The sequence below is a fragment of the Thermobia domestica genome, unplaced genomic scaffold (genome assembly GCF_964235325.1).
Source record: "Thermobia domestica unplaced genomic scaffold, izTheDome1.hap1.1 HAP1_SCAFFOLD_1103, whole genome shotgun sequence".
NCBI classification, from domain to species: Eukaryota; Metazoa; Arthropoda; class Insecta; order Zygentoma; family Lepismatidae; genus Thermobia; species Thermobia domestica.
The window spans coordinates 3145-30987 of NW_027656813.1; the positions used below are offsets into that span (position 1 = coordinate 3145).

Sequence of the window (27843 nt, forward strand, 5' to 3'; positions counted from 1 at the left end):
TTTAATCAAAGTGTCCCACGTTCAATTCTCGGTCGAACCACAACTCTTCTTCAAGTGTAAACAAAGTAGCAGCTCAAATATAACTTTAAGCGTAAGTATTCTCCGTAATAACCTCGGTATTACGTAAGGATGTTACATCTAAACACACGAAACGAAACCAAATTGTATATTTCTGCTTGCCTGAATGCCTGTTGTTTTGTAAAGAAGCAAATGTTGGTTAAATATATTGATACACATTGGCAAAATTTGTCGACTGCCTACGTAGCTTCCAACATTAGCTTGGATTGGACTTTGTTTTAATTTTATTGAATGATATTTACATACTAAATTTGTAATTTAATAATACCTCAGTTTTAGCCAACTGATTATGATACGTTAACCTTAAAATCTTACATGCAAAGCAATAACGGAATTTGCTTTGCATTTTAAAGTGCTAACAGAATTTTCCCAATGGCTAAGGCGGGAGTTCCCCGATATATATGTAATTCTGTATAATTGTTTCACCTGTGCAACTGTTTATCTTTTGTCCTGAAATGACTCTTGATAATTATATTAACAAGTATGTAAAGATCAGTACAGCGTATTTTTATCAGGAGTCCTTCGTGAGTGAGTCAGCAGACTCATTGCATTTGTGGCCAATTAGTCCCGGTTTCGAGTCCAAATGGAGGACAATTTCTCTCGGAAGTAAGCCGGGAATCTGTTTGGATTCCGCTTTAAGCTTATGTGACCCCTTCCAGCATAACCCTGTTGTCACATACCAACACCAATGCAAAATAAACTTATTTCTGTCCATATGTAATATAAATACATAGAGCAAATTATTTAAAAAAAAATGGTTTAAACCAAAAAACCAGGTTTTTTGTTTTTTTTTTTTTTTCAATAAAAACCATGGTTTTTGCCAACCCTGCTTACAATATAGTAGGACATGATGCTGTCTGCATTTGCTCCTTTGCCCTAGCTCGAATCCTTGATGTTACATTTGGTGAGAAGTAGATTCTTGAACCGAGTAGTACTGCAAACTGTACATAATGTTTAATGTAGCGAATTTCAGTTCAATTCTTGCCTCTTTGTTATTATTAATTATTAATACTTTTACAAGGAGTAAATGTACTGGGTCTGTTACTTAGTTCTTTTACTTGCATAAAACGGGACAAATACTACATTTTTCCATCTACTGACGGGACGGCCGGGACACGCCCCGGTCGAAACGAGACGTATGTCGCCCTACTCATAGAGAATGAAGAGCTTCAGTATTTATTGTGCAAATAGGCGGAGAACTGCGGTGCAGTGATCAACAAAAATGCTGCCCCATCTCTGCATTTCGTGTTATCGATAACTGTGAGATGATCTAACAAACTTGTGCATGGATTTTGGCAACTGACAGGAAATTGAATTCTTTCTATATTAATCAAAACATTAAAAATAAAAATTCTTTTGTACAGGAAATAATATCATCGCATTTAATTTCCTGTATTTCTGAATTCACTCATGGTTCTTTATTAGAGAGAAGAAACTTTCTGAATCATCAAATAAAGCAGAGAATGAAAATGAGAAGGAACTACATATTATGAAGCTTAGTAGAACGCTTATATTTTTATTTCAGAATTTTATTATTATTATTATTATTGTCATCACAATTGATTTCCATCCATTTCAGCTGATTTATCTGTCTTAACTTACTCTCGGCTATTGATTGACAACGATTGCGTTCAAAGTGCTCTGGATTAATATTTAAATAGCAAATGCAAGAGTTTTCTTTTTATTTTTCACAAAACGCTGCAGCACAGTTTTATGAAAGTGTATTAAGATAAATTCAACATTAAAAATTATCAACAAAAGAATACGAGTAGGGGACCCAAAAGAAACCGGATTGAAAGAGCGCCGCCGTTGTTAGGCGTAGTAGAGACTTCTCCCGCTAGATGGATCTAGTAGAGACCTTCCCAAATCAATTGGCCAAGCGGCGTCTGCCTAGCAGGTTAACGTTTGATCGGATTATTGTTTTTCTCAACAGTTCTCGTTTGCCGCCTGCGAAATCGTTACGGCAGATTCAAAGAGTGTGTGTGAAATTTCGTTTCCTACTTGGAAAATCGGAAACGAAAACTTACCAAATGCTCAACAGGCTTTCAAGAACATTTTTTTTTTTTTTTTTTTAAGTGGTTTGGACCTTTAAGTGTGGTGAGATGAGTGTTGAAGACTTTGTTCATTCTGGGTGCTCTTTATCATTTCGAAACGACGAAAACATCTGCCAAAAAAAAAAAAATCAACGAGGATCGCCGTCTTATGATCGATGATATTTAAAATTAGACAGGAGTGAGTTGGAGCTCGTGCCAGCGAGAGGTTTTGCAAATGAGACGTGTTGCTGCTAAGTTTGTTTCTCGCCTGCTTAGACAGGATCAAAAACTTTCGTCTGAATTTGAGACAGGACTTGAAAAATCAGATTGAAAGTGATCCAAACTTTTTGACCAACATGATGACAATTTCCGAGAATTAAATGAAATCTAAAAGAAAAATGTTTTGATAGTGTAGAGACTGTAAAAATAACTTTGCAGAGCGCACTGGACGATCTAAAAGTTGAAGAGTTCCAGAAGTGCTTCAAACAGCGGGAAAGAAGATGGGAGAAACGAATCGCATTTAATGAAGAGTACTTTGAAGGAGACTGAAAGAATTTTTAAAAAAATATATTTTTTAAGAACAGAAGTCCGGTTTCTTTTGGATTCCCCCCCGTACGTAAGATAGTGGCAACTTTACAGTAAATTACTGGAGAAGTTACGCTAATTTCAGACTTTATTGCATATGTTGTTTACAATCTATAGTAATTCACTGTAATACAAATAAAATAATACGAGGTACGTTTAAGTTTTAAGGTCTGTTATTTACTGTGCTATTTGTATTATCAGGTACTGTGAGCAGACAGAGTGTCTATCGGTCACGAATGTCGAAAAAGTCACGAAATCAGAAAACGGTCATGAAAGTCATGAAAAAGTCACGAAATTTAGCTTTTGGGTCACGATTTTTTTTTATCTGTATACATATAAATACTGACTGAGAAACTTTGTTCTATAAAACGTCAAAATTCACCGCCAAAAATGTCTATATAGTCGGCTTTAGATGCTAGCAAATCGCAAGCAAAGTATGCTTCTATCGCATACATGAAAATTCAGCCTGATTCGCACCTAAATTCGCTCCTGAGAGTGCTACAAAATTTTATGGTTTGGTAAAGAAAAGGTCACGAAATTTTGTTTTGGAATTTTAGTAGACACCCTGGCAGAACATCTTAAAATATGCGGACAGTCTTTGCGAATTTCGGATATAGAAGGCAGCAGCATTCGTAGTTCCTACAGCTGCCGCTCGAGGGAGCACCGTTTTCGTTACAACAAGAACAAGTGTGGAAGAACAGCATGTGATCGTCCGCTTTCTGCCTGCAGATGGTGTGGCTTGTATCGATATCCATTGACAACTCAATGAGATATGCGGTAAAAGTGAGAAGATGGGGAAAATGTGTGTTCGTGAGTGCGGAAGTTTACAGAATATCGAACGTTGTGTGTTAACGAACCCAAGCAGCCTTACCACGGACAAACTGGACCGACCGCATGATTGCGTCAGTGGAAGAAGTTATTATTGGAGGATAGCCGATATCAGCGTCCAGCATACCTCCAAGCTTAGCAACTACATGGAATCTGTTGAGATCATTCTGTATGAAAATCTAAAAATGGTAAAAGTGTCTTCAAGGTGAGTTTTCCGAACTCTGAGATTGTTAATTACAAGGCTATGTGTGTAGCAATGTGTCAGTCAATCAACACGTGACAACACCAAAAATGGTGCCGCCTTTTCGTCAATTGTCACAATAGATGAGACAAGGGTACCACATTTTAATCCTGAAACCAAGGATGTTATAAAATAGAGGATCTGCCCATACAACAAAATCGTGAAGCCATACGTCACAGCTTCGCCACACCTACTCTGCCCACTCCGCGCCACGAAAATCGCTATGTTTCGAGCCAACAATCATGGCGGAAGCGAGAGTAGCCAATCAGACGTGCGTTCTTAGACGATGCTCGATTGTTTTTCGGCTTATTTGAGTTCATATGATGAAGATACGTATGGGCAGATCCTCTATTTAAGAACATCCTTGCCTGAAACAGTGAGCTCCTTCGCGGCTAAGCGGTTAGCGTAAGCGCCTTTGGCGTGGGAGATCCGGGTTCAATCCCGGCGGGAGCTCATGTGGTTCGGATTCCACGTTAATCAGTAGGTCGACGTCTCATATAGCCTCCCTGCAGAACGGGACATTAAACTCAAAATCAACTCAACTTTAATCCTGAAACGAAACTGCAGGTCGTGACAATGGAAACACACAGACTCTGCACAACTAAAGATATTTCGAATTACTGCCAGTACACAGAAAGTGATGGTGCGCATGTTTTGGGACAATAGAGGTGTAATTTCTCCCTATTGTGTTTCAGAGGACAGTAGCATCTTACGCACATATTTAGAAAAGTAAGCTCATTGCAAGCAAAACGACTCGAAAAGATATCTCGTATGCACTTCCATCAAAACAATGCTCCTGCTCATCGGGGACTCCTAACTCAAAATTTTCTTCGTAACAACAATTTTGCAGTGGTGTGTCATGGTCCCTGCTCACCAGACCTCGTCCTATCGATTTTTCGGCTGTTTTCGACAATGTAGCATATTCTTCGTGGACGTTTATTTTCTCAGTTGGGTTGCTCTGGGATCAACGATTTTGCAAGTGCTCAAAAGACACTCCTAAATGAGCTTTTTGGTACCTATGGAATCATGACGTCGACGTTCCGAAAAATGTGTTCCTCTTAATGAAGATTATGTTGAGAAGTGGCACGTTTAAATTTCTTAAAGTAAGTAGTTAGTGAAATACAAAAAGGAGACCTTAGAACTTAAACTCACCTAGTGTTTCCATTAAAATTGTCATTATTCTCAGTAATAAATTTACATGTTGTCACATCTTATTTTTTTCGTTTAAGAAACACTGATCAGTAGTGCTTTTTTTTTTTTTTTTTTTTAATGACATGAAACGACTCATAAGTTTTTCAAGTTACAATAGAACTTGGTGGCTCAGTGGTTGGTAGAGTGTTCACATCTAGTTAGGCCCGTATTTATATATTGTGCACTCCTGTGCTCTATATAATTTGCCGCCCCCTTCCCCGAAAACGACCTATATTAGAGTTGAATTCACAGTTTTTGGGATTGCTGAGATGAATAGTGACACTTCTAAAACAATTTCACTTCAAGGTCGTACTCCACTCCCCAGGGAGGAGGCGAGATTTTAAAATAATCAAAAATGACAGATATTAGTGTTGAATTCATAGTTTTCGAAGTCGCTGAGTTTAACGGTATCAGTTTTCATAATGTTCAAGTTCATCCTCACCCCTTGCAGTGGGAGTGGGAAAGGATGACTTTTTAAAAATAATTTGATACAGTAACTACTATAATTTGAACGAGTGAAACACATGAACATATTTTCTCGCACTTGCGCGACACTCTGCGGGTTGCTAGTTTTAAATATTACTTTATTGTGAATTAAAAAAAAAATCCAAAATTTTGCCGCCCTGTGCTCGAGCACAGAATAACACCTAAATGCGGGCCTACCTCTAGTGCATAAAGTCCCTGGTTCGATCCCATCCCGCGCCAAATGATCTTCGTGGTGAACAAACACCATGTGTGGGGATTTTCTCGTGGTTCTCCCATTTTCTTGCACTTATTCATTATAATCTATCTCATCATCATCATTATCTTCGTCTCCCTTAGCCTTAGTGCCTAACCGTGGGACGTTAAACTAAAAAAACTAACATGAGACAGTCACAGTGCCAAATGTTTAGTATTATTACATTGGATCGTAAAGATTACATAGGTGTTTCCATTATTTTGATAACTATATATATAATGGTATGTGTCATTGTTGCTGTTGCTGATCATCTTCAAAATAAACGTTGCCATCTCGTGCCATACACATTCGTAGCGCCTCTTGGCATAAGTGAATATCTCGATAAGGAGGATGTGCGTATTTGTGCATGGTATCGAGATATTGACAAAAGAGATCCATGGCTTCTGAAACCTTTCCCTCGTCCATGTATTTGAGGCCAGTAGTGAAGTCCTCTGCACATTTCTTGCTAGTTTGTAAAGCACTCAACAGACTACTTTGATTTTTACATCCAACACACTTGATCGAAGTTGATTTCCTGTTGATCGCATAAGAGAATAACTTGCCACAGTTTGAGCATCTTAACCGTAGAGTATCGTTTGTGAGACTTTTCAACATTGGCCAATCTTCGGTGCATGCTTGACAGGAACAATCAAACCAATATCGCGACTGCAACGACCTCTGGCGATCTTTCTTATTTTTGTGGGTGAACACTGGTCCGTAATTCTCTGCGATGATTTCACCTGGATTCAGAGGACGAATAGCTTTTATCACAATAGTTGAGCCAACAAAGTACCTGAAAAAAAAAGTAATAAACAGAAAAAAGTAATTAGCATCTAAATAAGAGAATTTTGTTATGAAATATGTTACAATATCGACGATACAGAGCAGGGCGGGATTTACATAATTGGGGACCCGGGGCTGATTGACTACTAACACGATCCACTTAAAGAATATCTATAAAGCAGAATATATATCCTACTAATATATCCAAAAATAAATTCCATAATATAATAATTAGAGACCGGATGTTAGGCAAAATGCATATTCTTTAATATTAAATATATGATCAAAAGTAACGTTTTAAAGTTTATATGAGGGGTTATAGTTACAATTTACGTCAATTTTATTTCGCCCATTCCTGCCTAAATAATTGAATAATTGCTTTAGTGCCTAATGTTGCCTATTCTATGCATTTTCTTCAAAATAAGACTTTATTGGTGAAATATATAATTTAGAATTTCAAGGAAGGATTCTGCCTCTTCTGAGAAATATGTGTTGTTTGTAGTGATAAGATGCCGTAAAACTTTGGACTGCTATGTGTACTGATAAAGTGTACAAAATTTGGACTATTATGTGTAGTGTTAAAGTGGTTTATAGAATGTATTTACTAAATATACATGAAATACATATCAAGCTTGGTTTTTATATTCACAGTAAAAGGATATATAAATAAACAGGTATGTTTCTATATTCTTTAAACATTGTTTATGACTTGAATTTATTTTTTAATTCTATTGAGTATTTATGTCCATTATTTCGAGTTACATTTTAGTGCCTAATTCACTGCCTATTTTTTCAATTTTAAGTGCCTGTTTGCCTGCCTATTTTCCAGGTTTTTAATGCCTAAACATCCGGTCTCTAATAATAATAATAATAAAATAAACTTCATTTTGATTGCTGCGAACATTTCATGGCTGATACCGAATTGATTCCGAAACGGACGAGTTGATTCCCATTAGCTGACAGTGGATTTACCCCTAGCGTACGAGTTGATTCCCATCTGGTGAGTGCGTTTTTACCCTTAGGCCCACTATACACTATAAGATAGATCCTAGGAAATCTCTTACGATTTGTCCTAGAGTCAAAATCGCAACGTGTATGGCATCAGATCGCATGTCATTTCCTGTGTTCTGAAAAATCCTATGAGATTTCTCTTGTTTAGAGCTCGCTCTATTTCGGAAAGAAAATTCGCAAGATTTCGATTTAAGCGGCATCAGGTGAGAGAAAGTGAAAACAAAACAAGTGAAAACACAACTGATGAGGTATCTTCTGATTGTGCAGGTTTACATGTACCACTCGATATAATTGTTGAAAAAATATAATTTGTCACTGTTTCCTAAATGATTTGCGTTGACCGACATGAAAATATCTCGCATAGCATATATAAAATTTCTCAAGGAGACCATCAAAAGCATTTGTTGATAAACTACATTTTTTACATTTTTTTTTTTACGATTTGCGTACAAATACGGGGTAAGGATGTATAGTATAAAAAGTATACTGCAAAAAACGCAAACCAAGTTGTCCTAGGTGGCCTCTGAAAAGTACGAATACTATCGAACCCAGTCAGAAGCGGGGGCGCGAGCGTCAGCTAGGGAGTGCGAGCAAAGGAAGTGGGCGCGTCAGTGAACGTAGTGAAAACGAGTGAATTTTGGCAATGATACGAGTTTGAATAGCACTTATCATGGTATCGTGGTAGTAGCGCTCCACTTGTAAACATAAATTATAGCTTCTGTAAATTATGCAGAAATACACTGGTGGTGGAAAATAGTATCACCGGTCATCTTTCATATGCACCCAGTTAGGTAAATGTTTCGCAGAAGGGGTCCAGAAGTAGGCAAAATATACTAAATTTACAGGAGAAATGGAAGATGCAAGTACTTAGACCTAACTAAATATTAACCTAATGAAATTAACTAACTTAAACTAACCTAATATTAATAGAAGTAAACGAAATTCTATCACTTTTTGAGCTGGAACCATATACTAATATAATCTAACGTAACATAACCGTAACTAACCTGAACCAACCTAAACTAATGTGAATAGAAACTACCGAAATTGTAACATTTCTTAGAAAAATTAGCTGGTTCCTTTGTGCTAAACATTGTCTCTCACCTATTTTATACGTCGTTAAATCATTTATAATGATTTTACACTAGTAACCCTACAGTTGTAAACATAAAATACAGGTGTATTACTTTGTATTTAATTATGTTGCTTGCAGAAATTTGTTCCTTATAAATATGCAAAGTATTAAAGTCTTTTTATGCAAAGTATTAAACTTTACTTGTAAATCTTCTAAAATATGGTGCGCCAAAAGTATACCAGCACCCTTCTTACTTTTATGTTTTTTCTTCTTTTTTCTCATTTTAGATGTATCCAATTTAACAGTATAGCGACTGATATTAAAAAAAAAAAGTGCAGTGTGGTTAGGATAGTAATTCTTCAGCTTTGTACTTTTATTAAATAGAACTATTTCACAATGTTGATAAACCTCATTCCGTCAGACAGGAAAACTCTTCACGTGTATGGCACAAAAAGTGTAGGATTTCCTACAAGATATGTCATAACATTTTTCCGAAGATAAATCCTAAGACAGGGGTGCCCATCCCCCCCAAAGCTGATGGCGCACTCCCCCCAAAACTAATAATCTCTTCCCTCCTCAAAACTCAAGTCCTCTAAAAACAATTGCCCAGTGTAGTAGTTTTTAAAGTACTAGTAATTGTTATTTTTGTTGTTTTTTTATTTCCTGTAGTAGTATTATAGAATGCTTGTAGTAGTAGTAGGGGCAGTAGTAATTATAAAAATGGCATTATTTTTATTAGTAGTCTTGGTAGTGTACAATACTAAATATGTTCTATAAGGATATTGAAGGGTATAAAAACTTCTACACACTGTGTATGGCACAGGTATTCTTTTTTTTTTTTTTTACAATTAGTAGTATTATTTTTTTCTTTATAAAATATTGATATAATTCCCTTGTACATGAAAAGTAAGACGCAAGTTACAAGTTATTGAGTTTGATACTAAAAGAAAATCTTATCCTCGAAATTAGCCTACAAAAAGATGTGATATCCAACAAAAACCATTCCTGTAAAAGAGCCAAGTACGAGTGGCCTTAAAAAGAATTGAAATCACAAAAATAGGCGCCAAGTTCTGGTGGATAACAGTTACACTCACTGGCTCATTTCAAATTTAGATTTGAAACTTGGCTGTTGTCTGTATGGTTACCACTAGCTCACAATTATGTCAAACTACTTTATAATTTTCAACAGACAACATAGGCAAGTTTCAAATCTAAATTTGAAAGTGATTCCTTGAGTGTTTGTAACTGTTGTTCGCCAGAACTTGGCGCCATCCTTTCATATAACAACTTGCGCGGTACTTCATTCATCGAGTATCGAAGCAGGGGGTACGGGGGTTCACCCCGGAAAATTTTTGAAAATTAGCTTCTCAAAATCGTGTTTTAATGCTATTCCGACAGTAAAATTGCTAGTTCGAAAGTAGAGTAAAATCCCCCCCAAAATTTTTCTCAATGGCGCAGCTTGCGCCATACATCCCCCCTGTGGGCGGCCCTGTCCTAAGATATTTCCTAGGATTGATCTCGTAGTGTATAGCTCACCTTAGCGTACGAGTTGATTCCCATAGCGTGCGATTCCGATTTCGCATACCGTACCGATTCACGTCTGCCAACCACATCTTGTCTGCTTGTGAAGTTGTAGTTAAGGAAACTATTCTAAATAATTCCAACTTTCAACTTTGAATAACTCACTTGACAGATGCATGTTGCAATATAAATTTGAGAAACTTTATACAGTGAACAAACTATAGAAAAAGAAGAAAATTACTTTTAATCAGGGATTTATTTGTAGCCAGGGAAGCCTGGGAATTTCCCCCCTTCTAAGTTTTGACTTCCCTGTCTCTAGATTTAATTCAGTCTTCCCAGCCTGGGAAGATATTTTCCCCCTTTTTTAGGCTATACAATCTGTTTTAAAGTAGAATAATTCATTTTTTCAGTATGCTTATTGTCGCGAGCTGTGTTGGTCTTGTTTATAGAATTACTTCCCGAAGAAAAAATCTTTCAACTGGCATCACTACTTATCATTCTTAATCTGAGTAGCACAGTAATAAAAAAAACAACGTTTTCAATAATCAGTAAGCAGTCATAGCAGTTGTGAATTGGTATCTTCTTCGTTGACAAGCACGTTCAAAAGAACAAAAGGAAATGGATATTAGACTATATTTTAACAAAAGAAAAGCTCCTGACGATGAGGCAAGTAATTCCAGCGCACAAAGTAAGAGGCTTTGAAGATAGTGCAACGTCCGAAATCACATTACAGACATCTCAGCAGAAAGATGAAAATGATTCGGAACCTAGAGTTAATAATGTTAAGGTTATTTCTAGCCCCAGTGGCTTGTTCCCTTCTATATGCGATCAAAAAACAATTTGCGAGCTGGAAAATTAAACTACCGTGGCTAGGTGATAAACAAAATACTAATGACATTCGCGTTGTGTGTACTATATGTGCTTCCGTTCTAAACTCGGTATTGATACTGTGCGTGAGTTTTCTCGGGGCTCTTCTGTTTCCTTCTACTTTCTTCATTCCACCATTTCATTCATTTCTCATCATCACCGTCTCCTTTAGCCTAACCGGCATAAACGTGGGACGTAAAACTTGAAGATTTTATTTCATTTTGGTATTCATACAGAAAGAAGAATAAATATACAAAGTGTATGGTGCAACGATATTATTGCAAAAGCATCAAAGAAACGTTTTTATAAAATCTTTGACCACGAAAAGTCTATTGCACACAAGAAATGTTCACATGTCAATATGTGAACAAAGGGATAGGGAAGAAATATAGGTTTCAATGGCAAATGCAGAAGACAGGTGGAAAATTGTGAATGAAATTCGTGTTAAAAAGACAGCTACGATATTTCGGTCTGCCTACGTTATTGTTCAAAATCGTTTTTCATTTACTGTGCTTCCCCATCTTATTAAATTACAAGAAATAAATTTAGTGGACCTCGGATAAGTTCTTTACTCGTATGTTACATGTGCAAATATTATTGACTTTTAGCTACAGAAATGAAGGCACACTGGCCGAGTACCTTGCGCGTTTCGTTGAACCCTTCGAGGTAATGGTGGATGAACCCTCCACTGTGTCTCATAAACCTGTTCTCATTGTGTATATCCGTACTGTAGTTAATCACGTATGTATCAATATAATTTTAGAATTATTTGAGTTACAGGCAATAACAGGCAGAGAGGTTTGTGATTCCGTGATTATATGAACGTATGAATCTCCAAAACGATATTACGGGAAAGACTTATGGCAGTTTGTCTGAGAGCGCCAGTAACATGCAAGGCGAAATAAATGATGTTGTCTCTTTACTGCAGCGAGAATTAGACACCAATTTACTTGTGTTTTACTACATGAGTCAGAAGATGGAACTGGTTGTTCACAACGTTGTTAATACGGTTTCAGATATGGTTCATTTTCAAAACTTTGTAGAGCGATTACACGGTGTTTACTCAATGTGCCCGTAGAACACGAGAAATCGAAATTAATATCAGAAGAACTAGGTATTCTCTTCGGTAATATTACTACAGTTTTTGATATACGGGGGTTAGGCTCTTCTTACCGTTCAGTAGAAGCATTGTGGAAGTCCTACCCTGCGCTAGTGGAACACTTTCGAGAAGCTTCTACAAATTTGCAGAGAAGTTTTCAGCAGCGTGCAATATTTTCGGGCCTGCAAAATTTCACTAAGTGGAATTTTGTTTATGAAATGTCCATGATCCGAGATGTGCTAGAACCTCTAGATGTCCTTAGCCTGTTTCTACAAGAAAGGTCAGCATCCCTTGTACTGTACAGGCAATAAGCAAAATTGGAACAACTGTACGTATACTGGAAGCGTTGCAAGAAAAGGATGGCATGTTCATGGAAGAATTATAACATCAGTTTGAAGAAACTGGTCAGTTTTGTGGTGTCCCACTTGCAAAACCCTTAGACAGTTCTCTTGAGAAGTACCAGCAAATAAGATTGCAATTCTGTCAGGGTCTAGCAGATAACATACGGTCTTGCTTTCGTAACGAAACGTTCAGTAGGGTCGAGGTTTTGCTACAATCCAAGTGGCCAGAAGAATTGTCTGCAAGAATTTTATACGGCGACAAAGAAGTAATGAAAATTTAAAAAAAAAAATAAAATAAAATTTTCCTCTGATAATACAGCGAAGATTCTGCAGCATTCCGAGAGAACCTCCTAATATTGGACCAAATCTACAAACTCTTAACATGAAATCATTGTTCTTCTAGTTTCTTCTGCATATTGTGGGAGAGGCTTTTCCAGCTTAAACTTACAGCACACTGACGCTAGAAACCGTTTATCTGTAAAAACCCTCGAATCTACCAAACATTACGAGACTTCTTTCAATACAGAAAAGTATGTCATTAGCTGGATAAAAGGTGGACATCGTGCTGCTACCGACAAATCAACTGGGAAAAAGACGGTATCCGATTTAAACCAATCTCCTATTGCTTCACTATTCTAAAGTGAGGTAAGGTGTGAAAGTACTATTAATTCTACTGGTACTAAAACTTATTTATGGTATGAAGAATGACATTTAGTACCCTCTTTCTCCTTCTATTTAATAAAATTAGATTCAAGTGTATGTGCACCTATCACTGTTCTGCAAAAAGTAAACTCTTTAACATTTTTGTTCGGGCGATGAACTTCGTCTTCAAATACCTAATAAGAATGGACTAAAGAATTACTTGTCATAACAAAACAGTTTTACGTAGGAGTGTGACACTTGTTATGACACGTTATGCAGGTTGCAATGTAACTATAGGGCTTTTGCTGGATGCTGAATACTTGTCCTCAGCAGTAGGACGAAAAATAGCAAGGCAAGTAACGAATGTGATCTCATCTACCTAACCAAATTTTATCTAACGTCCCTACCAATATTTATCATAAAATTGTTTTTTTTTTTTTAATAAAAAAAAATATGAACTTGGGGACTGCCTATGAAACTAGTACCATAATTTCAAAGTAGATAGGTTTAAAAACAGCGTTGTCCCAACCTGACTTTATAGTTGTGTTCTGTAATACGAAATACAATCTTTCATAAATATTCCCCCCTTCTACAAAATCCACAAATAAATCACTGCTTTTAATTCACCATTTCCGATACTTGGGAGATGCTGGAGTAAATATGTCAACTTCATTTGCATCACTAAGCACACCACTAAAACATTTTCAATCACTGAACTCATTCACTAAACACAGTCAGGAAAATATATCGCAGACCACCTATTAAGCAACATTAGTTCACATGCATTACACATTTTTATTTTTTTATTGTTATCCTCATAATTTACGTGCTAAGTTGCAACTGTCAAGCATAAGTAATGGAATTATGTACATAGAAGAAACTTGTAGCAGATTTTCCGAAGATATTCATAACGAGTAATGGTAGACTCTGTTACTTTAATCATTTGTTCTTCTATATAGTTCTGTTTGTCCCGCATTTTTTGGGAGTGGTCTTCTTCTCGCTTCTCATTTTAACATTAGTTTCGGTCTGAACACCATTCACTGTTTCTGTCAGGTGGTAAATGCTTGGATGGGGAGAGTAAAATTGAGTGTTCAGTTTAAAGTGGAATGCTTCGCAACAGTTAGTAGTACGTTCAGAACTACTATTAAAGGCGGCCCACATTGTGGGTAGGAAGTCGCTGTTTGCGAGAATATAGGTCTCAAGTAAATAATCAAAAAATTCAGACAGTTTTTCATATGTAGGTTTGCGGGACATTAGATCTTCTACGAAGCAGTCTTCAATTTGATCTGGTGGGAGAAGAGGCAGTCCAAACAAGGTTTTGAGAAGTGCTCCTAGTTCAGAGTCTTTTGATTTAAAATCATTTAACAGTCCCAAGGGTTGAATTTTTCTCCACCATGACTGTCCGAGATGGAATCTGCAGCCCTTTATAGTCGATTGGGGCCAAACGTAAGCAATTTCTTGGTGGAGTGCGGTCTCAAAGTCAACGTATATAATGTCTGGATTGGTGATATTTTTAATTAAGCACAAAGCTTCCTTAAAGCTTCCTTGTATGTCTCAGAGGTTTTGTTTGGGATCAATAAAAGTACCAACGGGAAATATAGTTTTTTTATTTACACGTGAATTATAAATATTTAGTGGAACAGCTTAGGGCAGCTCTTGAAAGTCCCGTCTACATATAAAGTTTTCGAATTCTTAAAAATCCAAATTACTTTCACACGAGAAACCAACAATATTCTTTTCTGAGTCGTTCACAAACAAAAAGTTTTTGCCCCTATTTGTGTTGAAAACACTTTTCTCTAGAGCTTTGCAATGTTCCGTTTTCTTCTTTATCGAAAGGATAATGTCTTCTGTAATCTGACTCCACTAAACTTCTTTTATATAAATCTCTTCCGATAGCACACTATAATAAAAGCTCGCATGGACGGGTTAATTCGTTTGTATGTTAAATGAGTGCTCATTAATATATTATATAATTATATTTTAACGTTAGCTATTACAAATGCTACAATGTCGCACGCACGTCTCAACACTAGGATCGTACCTCTCCAACTAACTTATTGAACTCTCTTTTCACATTCAGTGTATCCAACTGCAATATAATACCACTAATTCAATTCCTTTTTTCTTTCTTTTTTTCTTCTTCTTCTTTTTTATACATACAAAATAACTCAACTGATATTTAGAAAATACTAAACACTACAGGCTCTCCCTGCCTGAAAAAAATTAACGTAGTTAATTTTTTTTACTTCTAAATACTTTAAAACAATACTAACTTTACTATAAGATACAATAACAATTATATAAGTCTATATATACTATTATACATATCTTCCTTATAATCTATTTATCTTTTCTTTAGTCTTTACCCAAAAGTTCAAGTTTTCTCTCCTCTGAACAATTAAATTTCTTCAAATTCGAAAAGCTGTATGTTCCTAATTGCTTTTTACCATCTAACGATACCAAAGCTGCTGAATTTCGAAAGACTTTTAATACCGAAAAAGGACCAATATATTTTAATAGGTATTTCTTAATTTTTCTGTTCACTGCTGAACTCAACTCATGAGACTTCACAAAAACAAGGTCTCCTTCTCTTAATTCTACCTGACCAATACTTGGTTTACATTTGTTCTTATTTCTACTATTACACAAGTTGGATTCAACCAATTGATATCGTTGCTTTTCATTTATAAGAGACAATTCCTGAGGCCAATACATACTTCTCTTGTACGAATCTAAAGCATTAGCATTAAGAAATAACTCACAAGGTGCATATCCAGTTACCAATGAGACAGAATTATTCAACAAATGTTGAATCTCCTGTAACGTTTCACTCCATTTAGCATTATCTTCGTGACAATACAATCTTATAAGCCGGTTTACCTCCTTATTTACACGTTCACATACATTTGACTTTGGATTGAAAGCAGTAGTCGTAATGTGTTTGATGCTATGTTCTTTACAAAAACTGTCCCACAGTTTAGATGTAAATTGTGCCCCCCTGTCACTCGATATCTGCCTCGGAATGGCATAATGATAGAAATATTTCTTTTCCATCACTGTCACAATCTCTTTAGTACTTGCTCTTTTTAATGGATATAAAACTACGAACTTACTATACACATCAGTCACATTTAAAATGTAATGGTAACCCTTAGAAGGTACTAATTTACCAATCAGGTCTATAGAAAGCTGCTCATGAGGATGTTTTACGATTACATGTATTTCCTGACTGAGAATATTTTTTGCTACAACCTTTGTTTTTGAACACTCCAGACAGTCATTTACAAATCGTGCTATATCTCTGCGCATACCTTTCCAAAAATACAATCTTTTACAATGTTTGTACATTTTCGCTATCCCAAAATGCCCTCTCTTATGCTCACATTCCAAAATTCTTTTAATTAACTCCTGAGGTACAACTAACAACCAACTTCCGGTATTCCTTTCGAACTTAAATAGCACACCAAAATTGAGCTTATATAAGTCATTCAAATTTACAATATTATCTTTTATTTTTGTACACACTTTATCTTTATTCTGCTCGTCTCTCCACAACTTAATTTCATCTTCTTCTTTCATTTCGCTAAATACCAGATTTACGAACAGTTCCTCACTTTTACCCACAGAATCGTTACAAGGATAACGTGACAATGTATCAGCAATAATATTCTCACGCCCAGGTAAATGCCTTAATTCGTAGTCAAATCTTTGCAATCTGATAAGAAGTTTGGTTGTTCTAGCGTCTAAGTTTAACATAGTTTGGGCTCTCGTTACAGCTTTGTTGTCCGTATATATTACAATCTTTCTACCCAATACATAATCTGCGAACTTTTCACACAGAAAGACTAAAGCTAAAAGTTCCAACTGAAAAATAGAAAGTGTCATCTCACTATTTTTAATAGCCCTACTAGCATATGATATTACCTCGATCTCATTATTGTCATTTCTCTGCGCCAAATAACCAGCAATTTGATACTCACATGCATCTCCATAAATTTCAAATTCTCTAGAAAAATCAGGTTGTGCTAACGCTGGTGCTGTTACTAATGCATTTTTCAAAGTATTAAAAGCTTTCCTTTCCTTTTCGCCAAATACAAATTTCACATCTTTACGTAACAAATTCACCAAAGGCTGACTAATTTCTGCAAAATTATCTATATGTCTCCTCCTCCAGGTTGCTAAACCCAAAAATCTACGAACGTCTCTCCTATTCCTTGGTTCACAAAACTTCAAAATACTATCATTTGTTTTCGGATCAATTTTTATCTCTTTACCATCAACAATGTGACCCAAGAATTTTACACTTCTAACAATAAACTTCGTCTTAGCAAAGTTTAAAGTTATATTTGCCTTACGATAAACACTTAAGACATACTCAAGATGTTCCAGATGTTTCTCATAGCTATCAGAAAATATTAATTGGTCATCTAAGTAACAACATAGAAATTTGGTAGTCTCTAACCCAAATAATTGATTCATTGCCGCCTGAAAAATCGAGGCGCTACTCTTTAACCCCATGGGTAGGCGTGTCCATACATATTGTCTACCTTCATAAAGAAACGCTGTACATGCATACGAATCTGGATGCAAGGCTTGCTGGTAATACGAATCCTTTAAATCACAAGACGTGTAAATCTTACTACCTGATAATCGATGTAACAAAGTTTGAATAGGCTCAACCTGCACTTTAGGTGCTTCCACTTTCTCATTCAAAAATCTACAGTCAAGAACAGGGCGAGCTGTACCATCGCTTTTTCTAACACAAAACATGGGATTACTATAAGGGCTAGTAGCCTCTTTGATAATTCCGAGTCTTAACCATTTCTCTATTTGTTCTCTAAAGCTATCCTTCAAGTTGATTGGTATAGGATAAGGCTTGACATTGACTATCCCTTCATCCTTCAAAACAATCTTATATGGCTCCAAATTGGCTAACCTAGGCTCATCTGAGAATAAATCTTTATATTTGATTAATAAATCTATCAACTTTGGCTTAACATACATGGGTAAGTCATCCCTAGCTTGCACAGAATCTATTATACACTGTTCAGTAATACAGTTTGAACTCTTACTCTCCTTTATGAAACAGTTACTCACATTAAAACTATTTAAATTGACAAGAGTTTCAGCACCAACTTTATCCTTTAAACACATTATATTCTTCTGAAGCTCTAGGACAGCGTTGTATTTATACAAAAAATCTGCACCAATCAACAAATCTACATGAAGACCATCGACAACAAATACAAAAATGTTGAACACCCTGTCATTTATTATTATATTTAGTTCCTGGCAACCTTTTACACACTGTTTGACATTATTTACAAATCCAGACAATATCACATTTTTTGCAGGATTCAGTTTTGCTTTAGGCATTATTGCAACAATTTTATCCCATGCTTTCTTTGATAAAATAGAGCACTCGCTACCAGTATCAATAATACATGTAAACTCTAACCCTACAATACTACAACTTGATCGCGGTGAAGAAAATTTACATCTCTCAAAATTTCTTCTCTCAGAACTAAGCAAAAAATTCGTCGTCAACAACAAAACAAATTTTTAAGTTGGTGCTAGTTTGTACTTTTGTTTCATCATGATAACACTCTACCTCATCATTTCTGAATTCAGAAATTTGTGTACCTGACTCCACGCCTAGTCAATCATTTCTAGTTTCATTAGTGTGAAATACACGATGATCAGGGAAACTTCTAGAATCCCTGCCTCTTTCATCTTGTTCTGCACTTACGCTATTATCATGCTCAGCACCACTTCTACTAGTTTCATTCTGTACACTTCTTTCATCATCATTATCATCGTTCTTTTCATAATCTCGCCTATTTCTACGTCTCCAATACCATCTGTCATTTCTGTTTGAAAACCTACGATTTCTTCTGTGAAAATACTTTCCTTCGCGAAATTTACTTTTGGCGTAAGGCCTACTCTTATTATCAGTACATTGGGTCCCCCTATCATTTACTTGTACATTCCTTACATCATATTTGTTTGTTTTAGCATATCTGTCATTTTGGCTACTTGTTTCTTTACCACGCTTATCATTATCGTAATACTTACAACTATCAACAACTCTATTATAGCTTGGAATATCCAAACGTTCTAATCTCTCAATTAGATCAGACACACTCTGTATTTTAACAAGTGATAACATTTTACGTACATCATATGGCAACACTGATAACAATAAATCCACAGTCTCAAATTCGTCAGGGCAAGGCACTAAGTTCACATACTTTCGATACACTGACCATGCATAATCAACAAGTGATTTATACCCTGAAGATTTAAAATTAGAATGATACAAAGCACGAAGTTGTGCAGCTACAATCCTTTTATCAGTATACTTCTGAAGAAAATAGTGTACAAAATCGTTATAAGACCTTATTTTACTCTTCATCGACAAAAACCAACCTTGTGCACTATTAGTAAGTTTCTTTTCCAAGATTAATAAACGATCCCTTTCATTAATGCATCCCATCTCAAAATATGAGGTCATTTCTTCCAAGAACTTTCTCGGACTTTCAGTCATGATGTCGCCAGAAAACGAAGGGTAAGCATTTAATTCTGTTAGTTTAACTGGCCTAGATGCTACCACATTATTACCAAAACATCTATTAAAACATATCCTATCGTTATCAAAACCCTCATTATTAGAATTAAACTGACCATTATCTGCATAGTGAGTAGGAAACACTGTATGGTTACACACACACATACAATCCCTTTCCTTGTCACAACCCTTTCTTGGTTGACAACAATTACCTATATTTTTTTCTTTGACCTTTCCACCTTGAAACAATCGCATTCTGCTGCTTTCTTCAACCGGCCGTATCAAGTTTCTCTCCCTTGCACGTGAGTCAGTAGGAAAGCAACAATGATGTTCCCCCTCACGTCTCTTACAAACAGCTGAGCACAATTCCTCCCTTGATCTCATACACTCTGTTAATTTTTCGTGAGTTTCAGAACCAGAATAAGAACTATTACTTTCTACCTGTTCAAAATTATTTGATTTAAAATTATCGTTCTGAAAATTTTGCAACAAACCAGACCCTTCAACTTGTTCATTAAATGGAAAATAAAATCTATTGTTAGACTCTTCATAAGCAGAACAATTCTTATTACTGATATTAGACACAACATGAGAGTTTAAACTTCTAGTACAGTCGGCAACAAAAGTATTATCATTAGACCGCGGTAGTTTGCCAAATGTGCCTTCAAAAGATGTACTTACAACTTGGTTAGTGTTCCTCCTTCGGCGATTTTGATCTGCACACAAATAAAACGCGTCTTCCTGCTTTTCTTCAAGCTGATTTCGCACCTCTGAGCCCTGGTCTTCCACTTCTTCATTTTCTTGACAGATTCTACTTTTAATGGCTGTCTCCTTTTCACGAATACACAAGTCGTCTGGCCGCTCTTTGACAAGTTTTTCCAGGGAATCAAATCTCTCCGTTAATTTTTCCACTTCCTTTTGAAGCTGATCATTTTCCTTTTTGCAAACAGTTCTATTAGAAACTATTCTTACTTCCAAATCTTTAACTTGGCGCTGGAACCCAAATACACTCTCTTCTAATCGTTTCTGCATTCCTTGCATCTCTTCCATTATTTCAGCACGAACTTCTTGGAGGTTGTTTTTCACTTCAGAACGAACTTCCTGGAGGTTGTTTTTCATTTCAGAACGAACTTCCTGGTGGTTGGTTTTCATTTCAGAACGAACTTCCTGGAGGTTGTTTTTCATTTCAGAACGAACTTCCTGGAGACTGCTATCGAGTCCTGTCATCAAACTTAATAATTTGTCCAGTTTGTCATCTTTTACCGACTTTTCATTGTGTGTGTCTTCTTTTGTACATTCGTCACACTTCCATGGAGTATCTGGTTGCGAATAATAGTCTTGCTCCTCTGCACTCATTTTTAAACACTTAAAATGATAGTATTTATTACAAACATCACAGCCCATAGAAAGTCCACTATCGTCACAACAAACAGCTTCCGTGCTCGTGTCCGACATTGTTATCAAAATAAACGTGGCCACTTAAATCTGAAACACTATAATTGCTCAAACACTATAACATAATGGAAATAACTCACTTTTGAACAAGCCACAAACGTCAAGAATACACCCGAACCAACACGTACTTTTGAATCACGTCGAGGTCACCAATTTGCAATGTTCCGTTTTCTTCTTTATCGAAAGGATAATGTCTTCTGTAATCTGACTCCACTAAACTTCTTTTATATAAATCTCTTCCGATAGCACACTATAATAAAAGCTCGCATGGACGGGTTAATTCGTTTGTATGTTAAATGAGTGCTCATTAATATATTATATAATTATATTTTAACGTTAGCTATTACAAATGCTACAATGTCGCACGCACGTCTCAACACTAGGATCGTACCTCTCCAACTAACTTATTGAACTCTCTTTTCACATTCAGTGTATCCAACTGCAATATAATACCACTAATTCAATTCCTTTTTTCTTTCTTTTTTCTTCTTCTTCTTTTTTTATACATACAAAATAACTCAACTGATATTTAGAAAATACTAAACACTACAGCTTCGTGGAGTTCTTTTAACCCATATATTCCCACTGCCCCAAAAATTGGGCGATATATTTCCGATTTTTTAATAGCAACTCTAAAAACTTTTTAAGACTCTATTATTTATGGATCATTAGTTGGAGTATCTGGCTAGATGGCAACATTCGGTTAGTGATCGTCTTTTGTTTCCTTTGTGTGTTTTATAGTGAGGACATTTCTCAAGAGCAAGACCCGATGTCAGGCCAAAAAAGGTAATATATTAAAGTACTAATATTTTGATTTTTTTGTTTGTTTTTATTGATTTGTTGTTTTCGAACTTCTGTAATCTGGGTATAATATATTTGGCGATTATTATTAAAATCCACTGTTTTTTAACCAAAACTTAGGTGCCCCAAAAATTGGGCAGTGGGAACTGTAGGCATGCCTACTGTAAGAAGCCTGCTGCCCAATTATTGGGGCATTGGGAACACCAGACATGGTTAACTTTTGGTCATATTCCTAGTTTACACTTTGGGTATATTCCTAGTTCTGTCAGGTAGGACTGGTTTAAGCAAAAGAGCTATCGCTATTCCTATTTCTCTCGAACGTTCTCTCGCTTCTACCAGCTTCAATAGGTGGTAAGGATATTATATACGTATTATAATTGGTTGTACGGATAAGTTTAGGGAAAATGTAGGACAGCCAAACAGAACTAGGCCTTTTAGCTAAAATATGTGCTTCTAAGCATGCGACAGAAACTTAAACGATTCAATAACAATCTAAAATAAATATTTTCATCAACTAACACATTTTAGTTATACAAACTTGTAAAACATTCTATATAAAAAAAGTATTACATTTATAATCTTTCAAATATGGTATTTTTGTTCTACTATTTAGGTTGAAACATTCATTTTTTGTAATGTACTTAATAAGTAATTCATATAGTAAATATTGTAGTGTATGAAACAATGCAGATTTCAAAACCGACTGTGTAAAAGACTACCTTCTTTCTGTTTCTTCGAGTACGACAACATCCCCTATAAATTATAGAATTATTAATGACATTGGGATTCAGCTCTGCAAAGATATTGGGCTGTTATGGTGTTTTAAAGTATATTTTTTTAAGTGTATAAAATATGTTTTAGAAATTTTTGAACGATATTTTCTACTCACACTAAAATATATCCTTTATATATTCTTTTCCTTCAGGTTGACTGTAAACGAAATTGCTGCCATACTTGAAGCAGAGGACAACTTCCTAGATGCGAATATTTATATCACTCCTCCTGAGAACTTACAACTGAGCGACGAAGACATCGGAGACGAGGATTGCCAAAGTGCAACAATAAACGACCTATCTGGTAACCAGCTTAGTACAAGCACTGAGCTTGAAATTAGAAAAATTACGGGCAATGGAATTGTTGTGGACAGAAGAGGGTTGGAAGAGGAAAGTGAACCTGAACCACCTACTGCTAGTGTCAGCAGCTCACAGCGCTCAAAAAAGTAAAACGTAATTCACTTCCGATTAGGAAATGGAAGAGGATCGATATTCCTACGAAACCACCACGTACCTGGGAAAGGCCAGAATTATTAGAAGATATGTCTCCTGTTGATCTTTTCGAACTATTCTTTGAGGATGACGTTATTTCTCTCTTCGTTAACTATTCGAGACTTTACGCTCTTCAGAAAAATAGGAAAGAATTTGATGTCACTCCTAATGAAATGCGACTATTTTTCGCGATTCTTTTGGTTAGTGGTTATTGTACGGTTTCCAGGTATTGTTTGTATTGGGACCTGGGTGTAGATACCCATCATGTTGGAGTAGCTTAGGCCATGTCTAGAAATCGATTTGAAGAATATTGCGTTATCTACATGTTTGTGATAATACTAAGCTTGACTGCAGTGATAAATTCAGTAAAATTCGCCCACTATGGACCATGTTAAACGAACGTTAAAGTATTTTCCTAAAGATTCATATGTGAGCATTGACGAGTCCATGGTACCATACTTCGGGCACCATGGTTGTAAGCAACATCTTCAAGGGAAACCGGTAAGATTTGGGTTTAAAATATGGGTCATGTGTACACGTTTATGATATTTAATTTCTGCAGAACCTTATCAGGGTGCTTCAACGGGAAACACAAATCGTGAAGTTGGAGTTCGAGGTTCAGATATTTTAAATCTAGTTTGAAAGGCTTCCAGCAGGAGAAGGATACAGCATTTAGTGGATAACGTTTTTTACATCCGTGCGTCTGTTGGAAACACTGGGAATTAAAGGTCACGATGGAACAGGTACTGTGCGGATGAACAGAGTAGAAAAGGTACCTCTAAACAACCGGAAGAAATGAAGAAACAGCCTCGTGGTTCATATGATCAAGTTACAGACACTTCATCAGGTGTAACTATTGTCAGGTACAAATACAATAATGTAACTATTGTTTCAAACAAGGTAGATGTAGCTCCGCTAGGGAAAACTAAACGCTGGAGTGAAGTAGCGAAAAAGAAAATTGATGTTGATCAACCAGCGTGCGTGGTAGAGTACAATATGTGTACGGGTGGCGTGGACAAGTTAAATGCAAATATTGCCGCATATAGGGTGTATATTCGAATGGAGAAATGGTATTGGCAGCTACTGATGTACCCTTTGAATGCATCAATGTGTAACGCATATCACCTGTATAGGCTAACACCGAGTGGTTGGCAAAAAATTGCACGAGTTTTCTGGATTTTACTAGAATAATGGTTCAATCGTATCTGGCAATGTATGTTGTGCGTTAACTAATGGGTAGAACACCTCAATCAGTGCCAGCAAAGAAACTTGTTCCAGAAAGAGCTCAGCTGGACGGAAAAGTACATGGTATTGGTTCGAGTGAAACACAGAAAAGATGTGGACAACGTCAGAAGAATACAAGATAAATATGTGTGAAATGTGAAGTTGGACTTCATGCTAAGTGTTTCCTTGCATCCCACTCATAATGATCGTAGCACAAAGCGTTGTCTGACTTTTAGGTATTCTTTTTTTATTTGCATACATATTTGAATGCCTGGAAAATGTTTAATTGTGTTTGTTTAAATGCAGATTTCATGCTTGTATGTCTAAAATTGTTAATTCTTATATTTGCTTAAGGCTTAGATGTTTTAACATTTTACTAATACTAAAGTTAATACTAATACTTAAGTTAATACTAAAGCACTTCATTAGATCTTTAAGGATAATATTAACACAAAATTTAATAAAGCGCATATTATACATAACACAAATTGAGTTCGCAGAAACATTCATGTATATCTGGTATTAATTTTATCCTACCCTCCATTTCCCACTGCCCCATTTCTGGAGCTATATTGTACCAGGTGTCACGTACCCTGCAGTTCCCACTGCCCCATTTTTGGGGCGGCCTCGCCGCGCAAAGGTTTATAGTCAGGAAAATAAATAACAACATTTTTCATGTTACATGAGACCTGATGAATAGATAAAACCAAAGAAGAATTAGAAACTCGATAAAAAATTATCTTGGGAATATATGGGTTAAGTTATTAGGCAACTTAGGAAGCTTGCGTGAGCGAGCAGCATTAATATTTTTCCTAATTCGAACTAAATCACGTGTTGTGAGGTGTCGCTATCACTATTAGCTAACTCGATGCGTATAAGTTTCGACGGGCGCTCACACAAATTTTATACAAAACAATTACATGTTCTTCTCGTATATTTATATCTTTTAACCCCACCGACGAGACACTGATGGAAACAAAATTTGTAACCATCTATCACCAACAGTTGCTTGTCCTTTTCACTTGGCATTACTTCAAACTCCATCGCTGGCACACAATGAACTGGTTTCTCTAGAATGAGTAGCGATACCTGCAGGAACTGTGTGAAAGCAGTCCGGGAATCAACACGGACAGTGAGGGTTCGTAGTGTTGGGAATCAACTCGGATGTTATCGTTAGACAAACTTGTAGAATGCGGGAATCAATTCGTACACTACCAAAACCCCAAGGGACGCAAAACGGCAGCAGCGCATTTCATAAGCAAAAACACACCACCTCTAAAATGTTAATATAGAGCCTGATAAAATGGACTACAAAGTACAATGATAATGAATTATAAATGAATTGTAAACTTAACTGGTTAGGACCCTTGTCAGAAAGTAAATATACAGATTATTGAATTCAAAATGGTTTCAAAATCAAGATCAAATAAAAATGGTTAATGTTTTAAAAAATAAAGTAAACCGACCGATGGCTATAATTAACCTACTGAAAATAAGCACAAAATAAAACATATCGTGCTAAAAATAATCCCGTTTTCATTAAAATGAGTTTTTAGAAAATGTCTATTTATACATGAGTAAAAAGCATGAGAAACGTCCTGATATATCATCACTTGATTTGCATTAAGGGAGAGATATTGAAGAATTTGTAAATTAATTGTATGTAAAAGCGTTTTCCATACTTTTCTTTTTTTGTCATGAATAAATAGAAAATTAAGTTTCTTGAAAATAGAACCTTTTTTTTTACTTTTTAATACGATTTGTTCTATTCTATTTGTTAAAATTTCGTTTTTAAAGAAAGCGTGTTTTTAAAAATAAACTTTATTTCAAAAGAACTCTTCTAGGACAAAAAAAAATGAAAAGAAAAAGAAAGAAATACACACCTAGTTACAGCTGGATAACAATCGTGATTAAAAAATGATGCAGTTGGATAAACTGCTACACCCAAATATTCTGTTTTCGATCCCTGGAAATCCTTTGGAGAGACCATCTTAAAATCATGAATTTCATGGGCGTTAAATTGCAATAACTGTAAATGACGTAGCAGTAGACCAGCTATATATAGTTCATCGTCACTTAGGGAGTCTGTCAAATAAACGTACATATAAGTGAGTAAAATTATATATACAAATTCTTTATACTTATATAAAAAAAAATCTCAAAAAAAAAGAGAGAGAGGAATTTTCCAATAAATCGCTTCTTTTAAATTTTCAACCTTCACTAAACTTCCCTTACTTTTGATCTAGGATGAAAATTCGAGAAACTCCCCTAAAGAGAAAATTTGGTGCGGATTCGTTAAACTATATGATTTCCAGGAGAGTAAATACGTTAGATGAGGATGGACGAATGCATGTTCAAAATCACAAATGATGAAACTTGCTAAATCCGTTTAAGTCTGGAATTCGATTATTTTTTCACGCTCATCATACTTCTTTCTTTCTTGCTTCACATTAGATTTTGTCAGTCAGAATCGACTGAGTTTGTGGCTAGTTATTTGGGTAAACAGCTCTTTGCAATGTATAAACATACTTTTCGCACATATTTTATTTTGCGTCAGAATAACTTACGTAAAGCAGAATTCGTGATCTGGTGAGAGGTTTTAAATGATTGAAAAATAGTAATAATAATAATAATAATAATAATAATAATAATAATAATAATAATAATAATAATAATAATAATAATAATAATAATAATAATAATAGAATTACAATAACAACTACCTAAACAAAAATAAAATAATAATAATAATGACGAGAATTAATTGAAACAACGGGACTCGAATGTGGGTCTACTGCATGATAGTTTCATACGACATCACTACACTACATGGCCTTCGGGTAAAAGAAACTAGCAGCGTTCACCCCGCTTCGCTGCGGTCACCCCGGAACGCAATAAACTTTGTTACTTAGATAATTTTTACTTTTTCGCTTTCAAGTGATATGATAAAAACCATAGAAGATTGCAGTAAATCTTAACATTATATCGCCTGTCATTTATGTTAACCCGCCCCGCTTCGCTGCGGTCATCCCGGTGCTGGCATATTGTAAAAGTGTCTGTAAAAATAAGCAAATCAATTAAAAAATTTTAAACAGAAGATTCAAGCTATTTTCCGCTGTATATCGCCTGTCATTTATGTTAACCCGCCGAGTGACACGGTCATGCGGGTTGCATATAAATACGTTTATTTTTACCTATGATGAACTAATAACAAAGGATTTGTACGTTATGGACACTTGAATGGTCAATTATCTCAAGACACTGGTAATTAAAAATTAAAGTGATATGATAAAAACCATCTAGGGTCCAAATCCTAATAACCCCCCAAAAATGAAAGAAATTGGTTCAGCCGTATTAGCGTGATGAGCGGACAAAGGATTTTGTACGTTCTCTTTTATATATATAGATGAGTTAAAATATAGTTACGGAGGTAATTTGTTTGCAAAGCATATTTTGCTTTAAAATATCTCGAAACTTAACTAATATTACTAGATGTCTTGATGTCTAATTTAAATAA

The 27843-nt window shown here is 35.7% G+C and overlaps 1 protein-coding gene across 1 annotated transcript in view; it reads right to left on the reverse strand.

Annotated features, from left to right (window-relative positions):
* Positions 1–1606: 1606 nt before the first annotated feature.
* The window catches only part of LOC145677612 (protein-lysine N-methyltransferase SMYD4-like), a gene marked incomplete at its 5' end in the record, with an annotated part of 50269 nt that continues 24032 nt past the window's right edge, over positions 1607–27843 (reverse strand). Inside the window, 2 exon segments of the mRNA XM_081748063.1 lie at positions 1607–6467; positions 26210–26411. Coding sequence (XP_081604189.1) covers positions 5924–6467; positions 26210–26411 — 746 coding nt within the window. The 3' untranslated portion in view covers positions 1607–5923.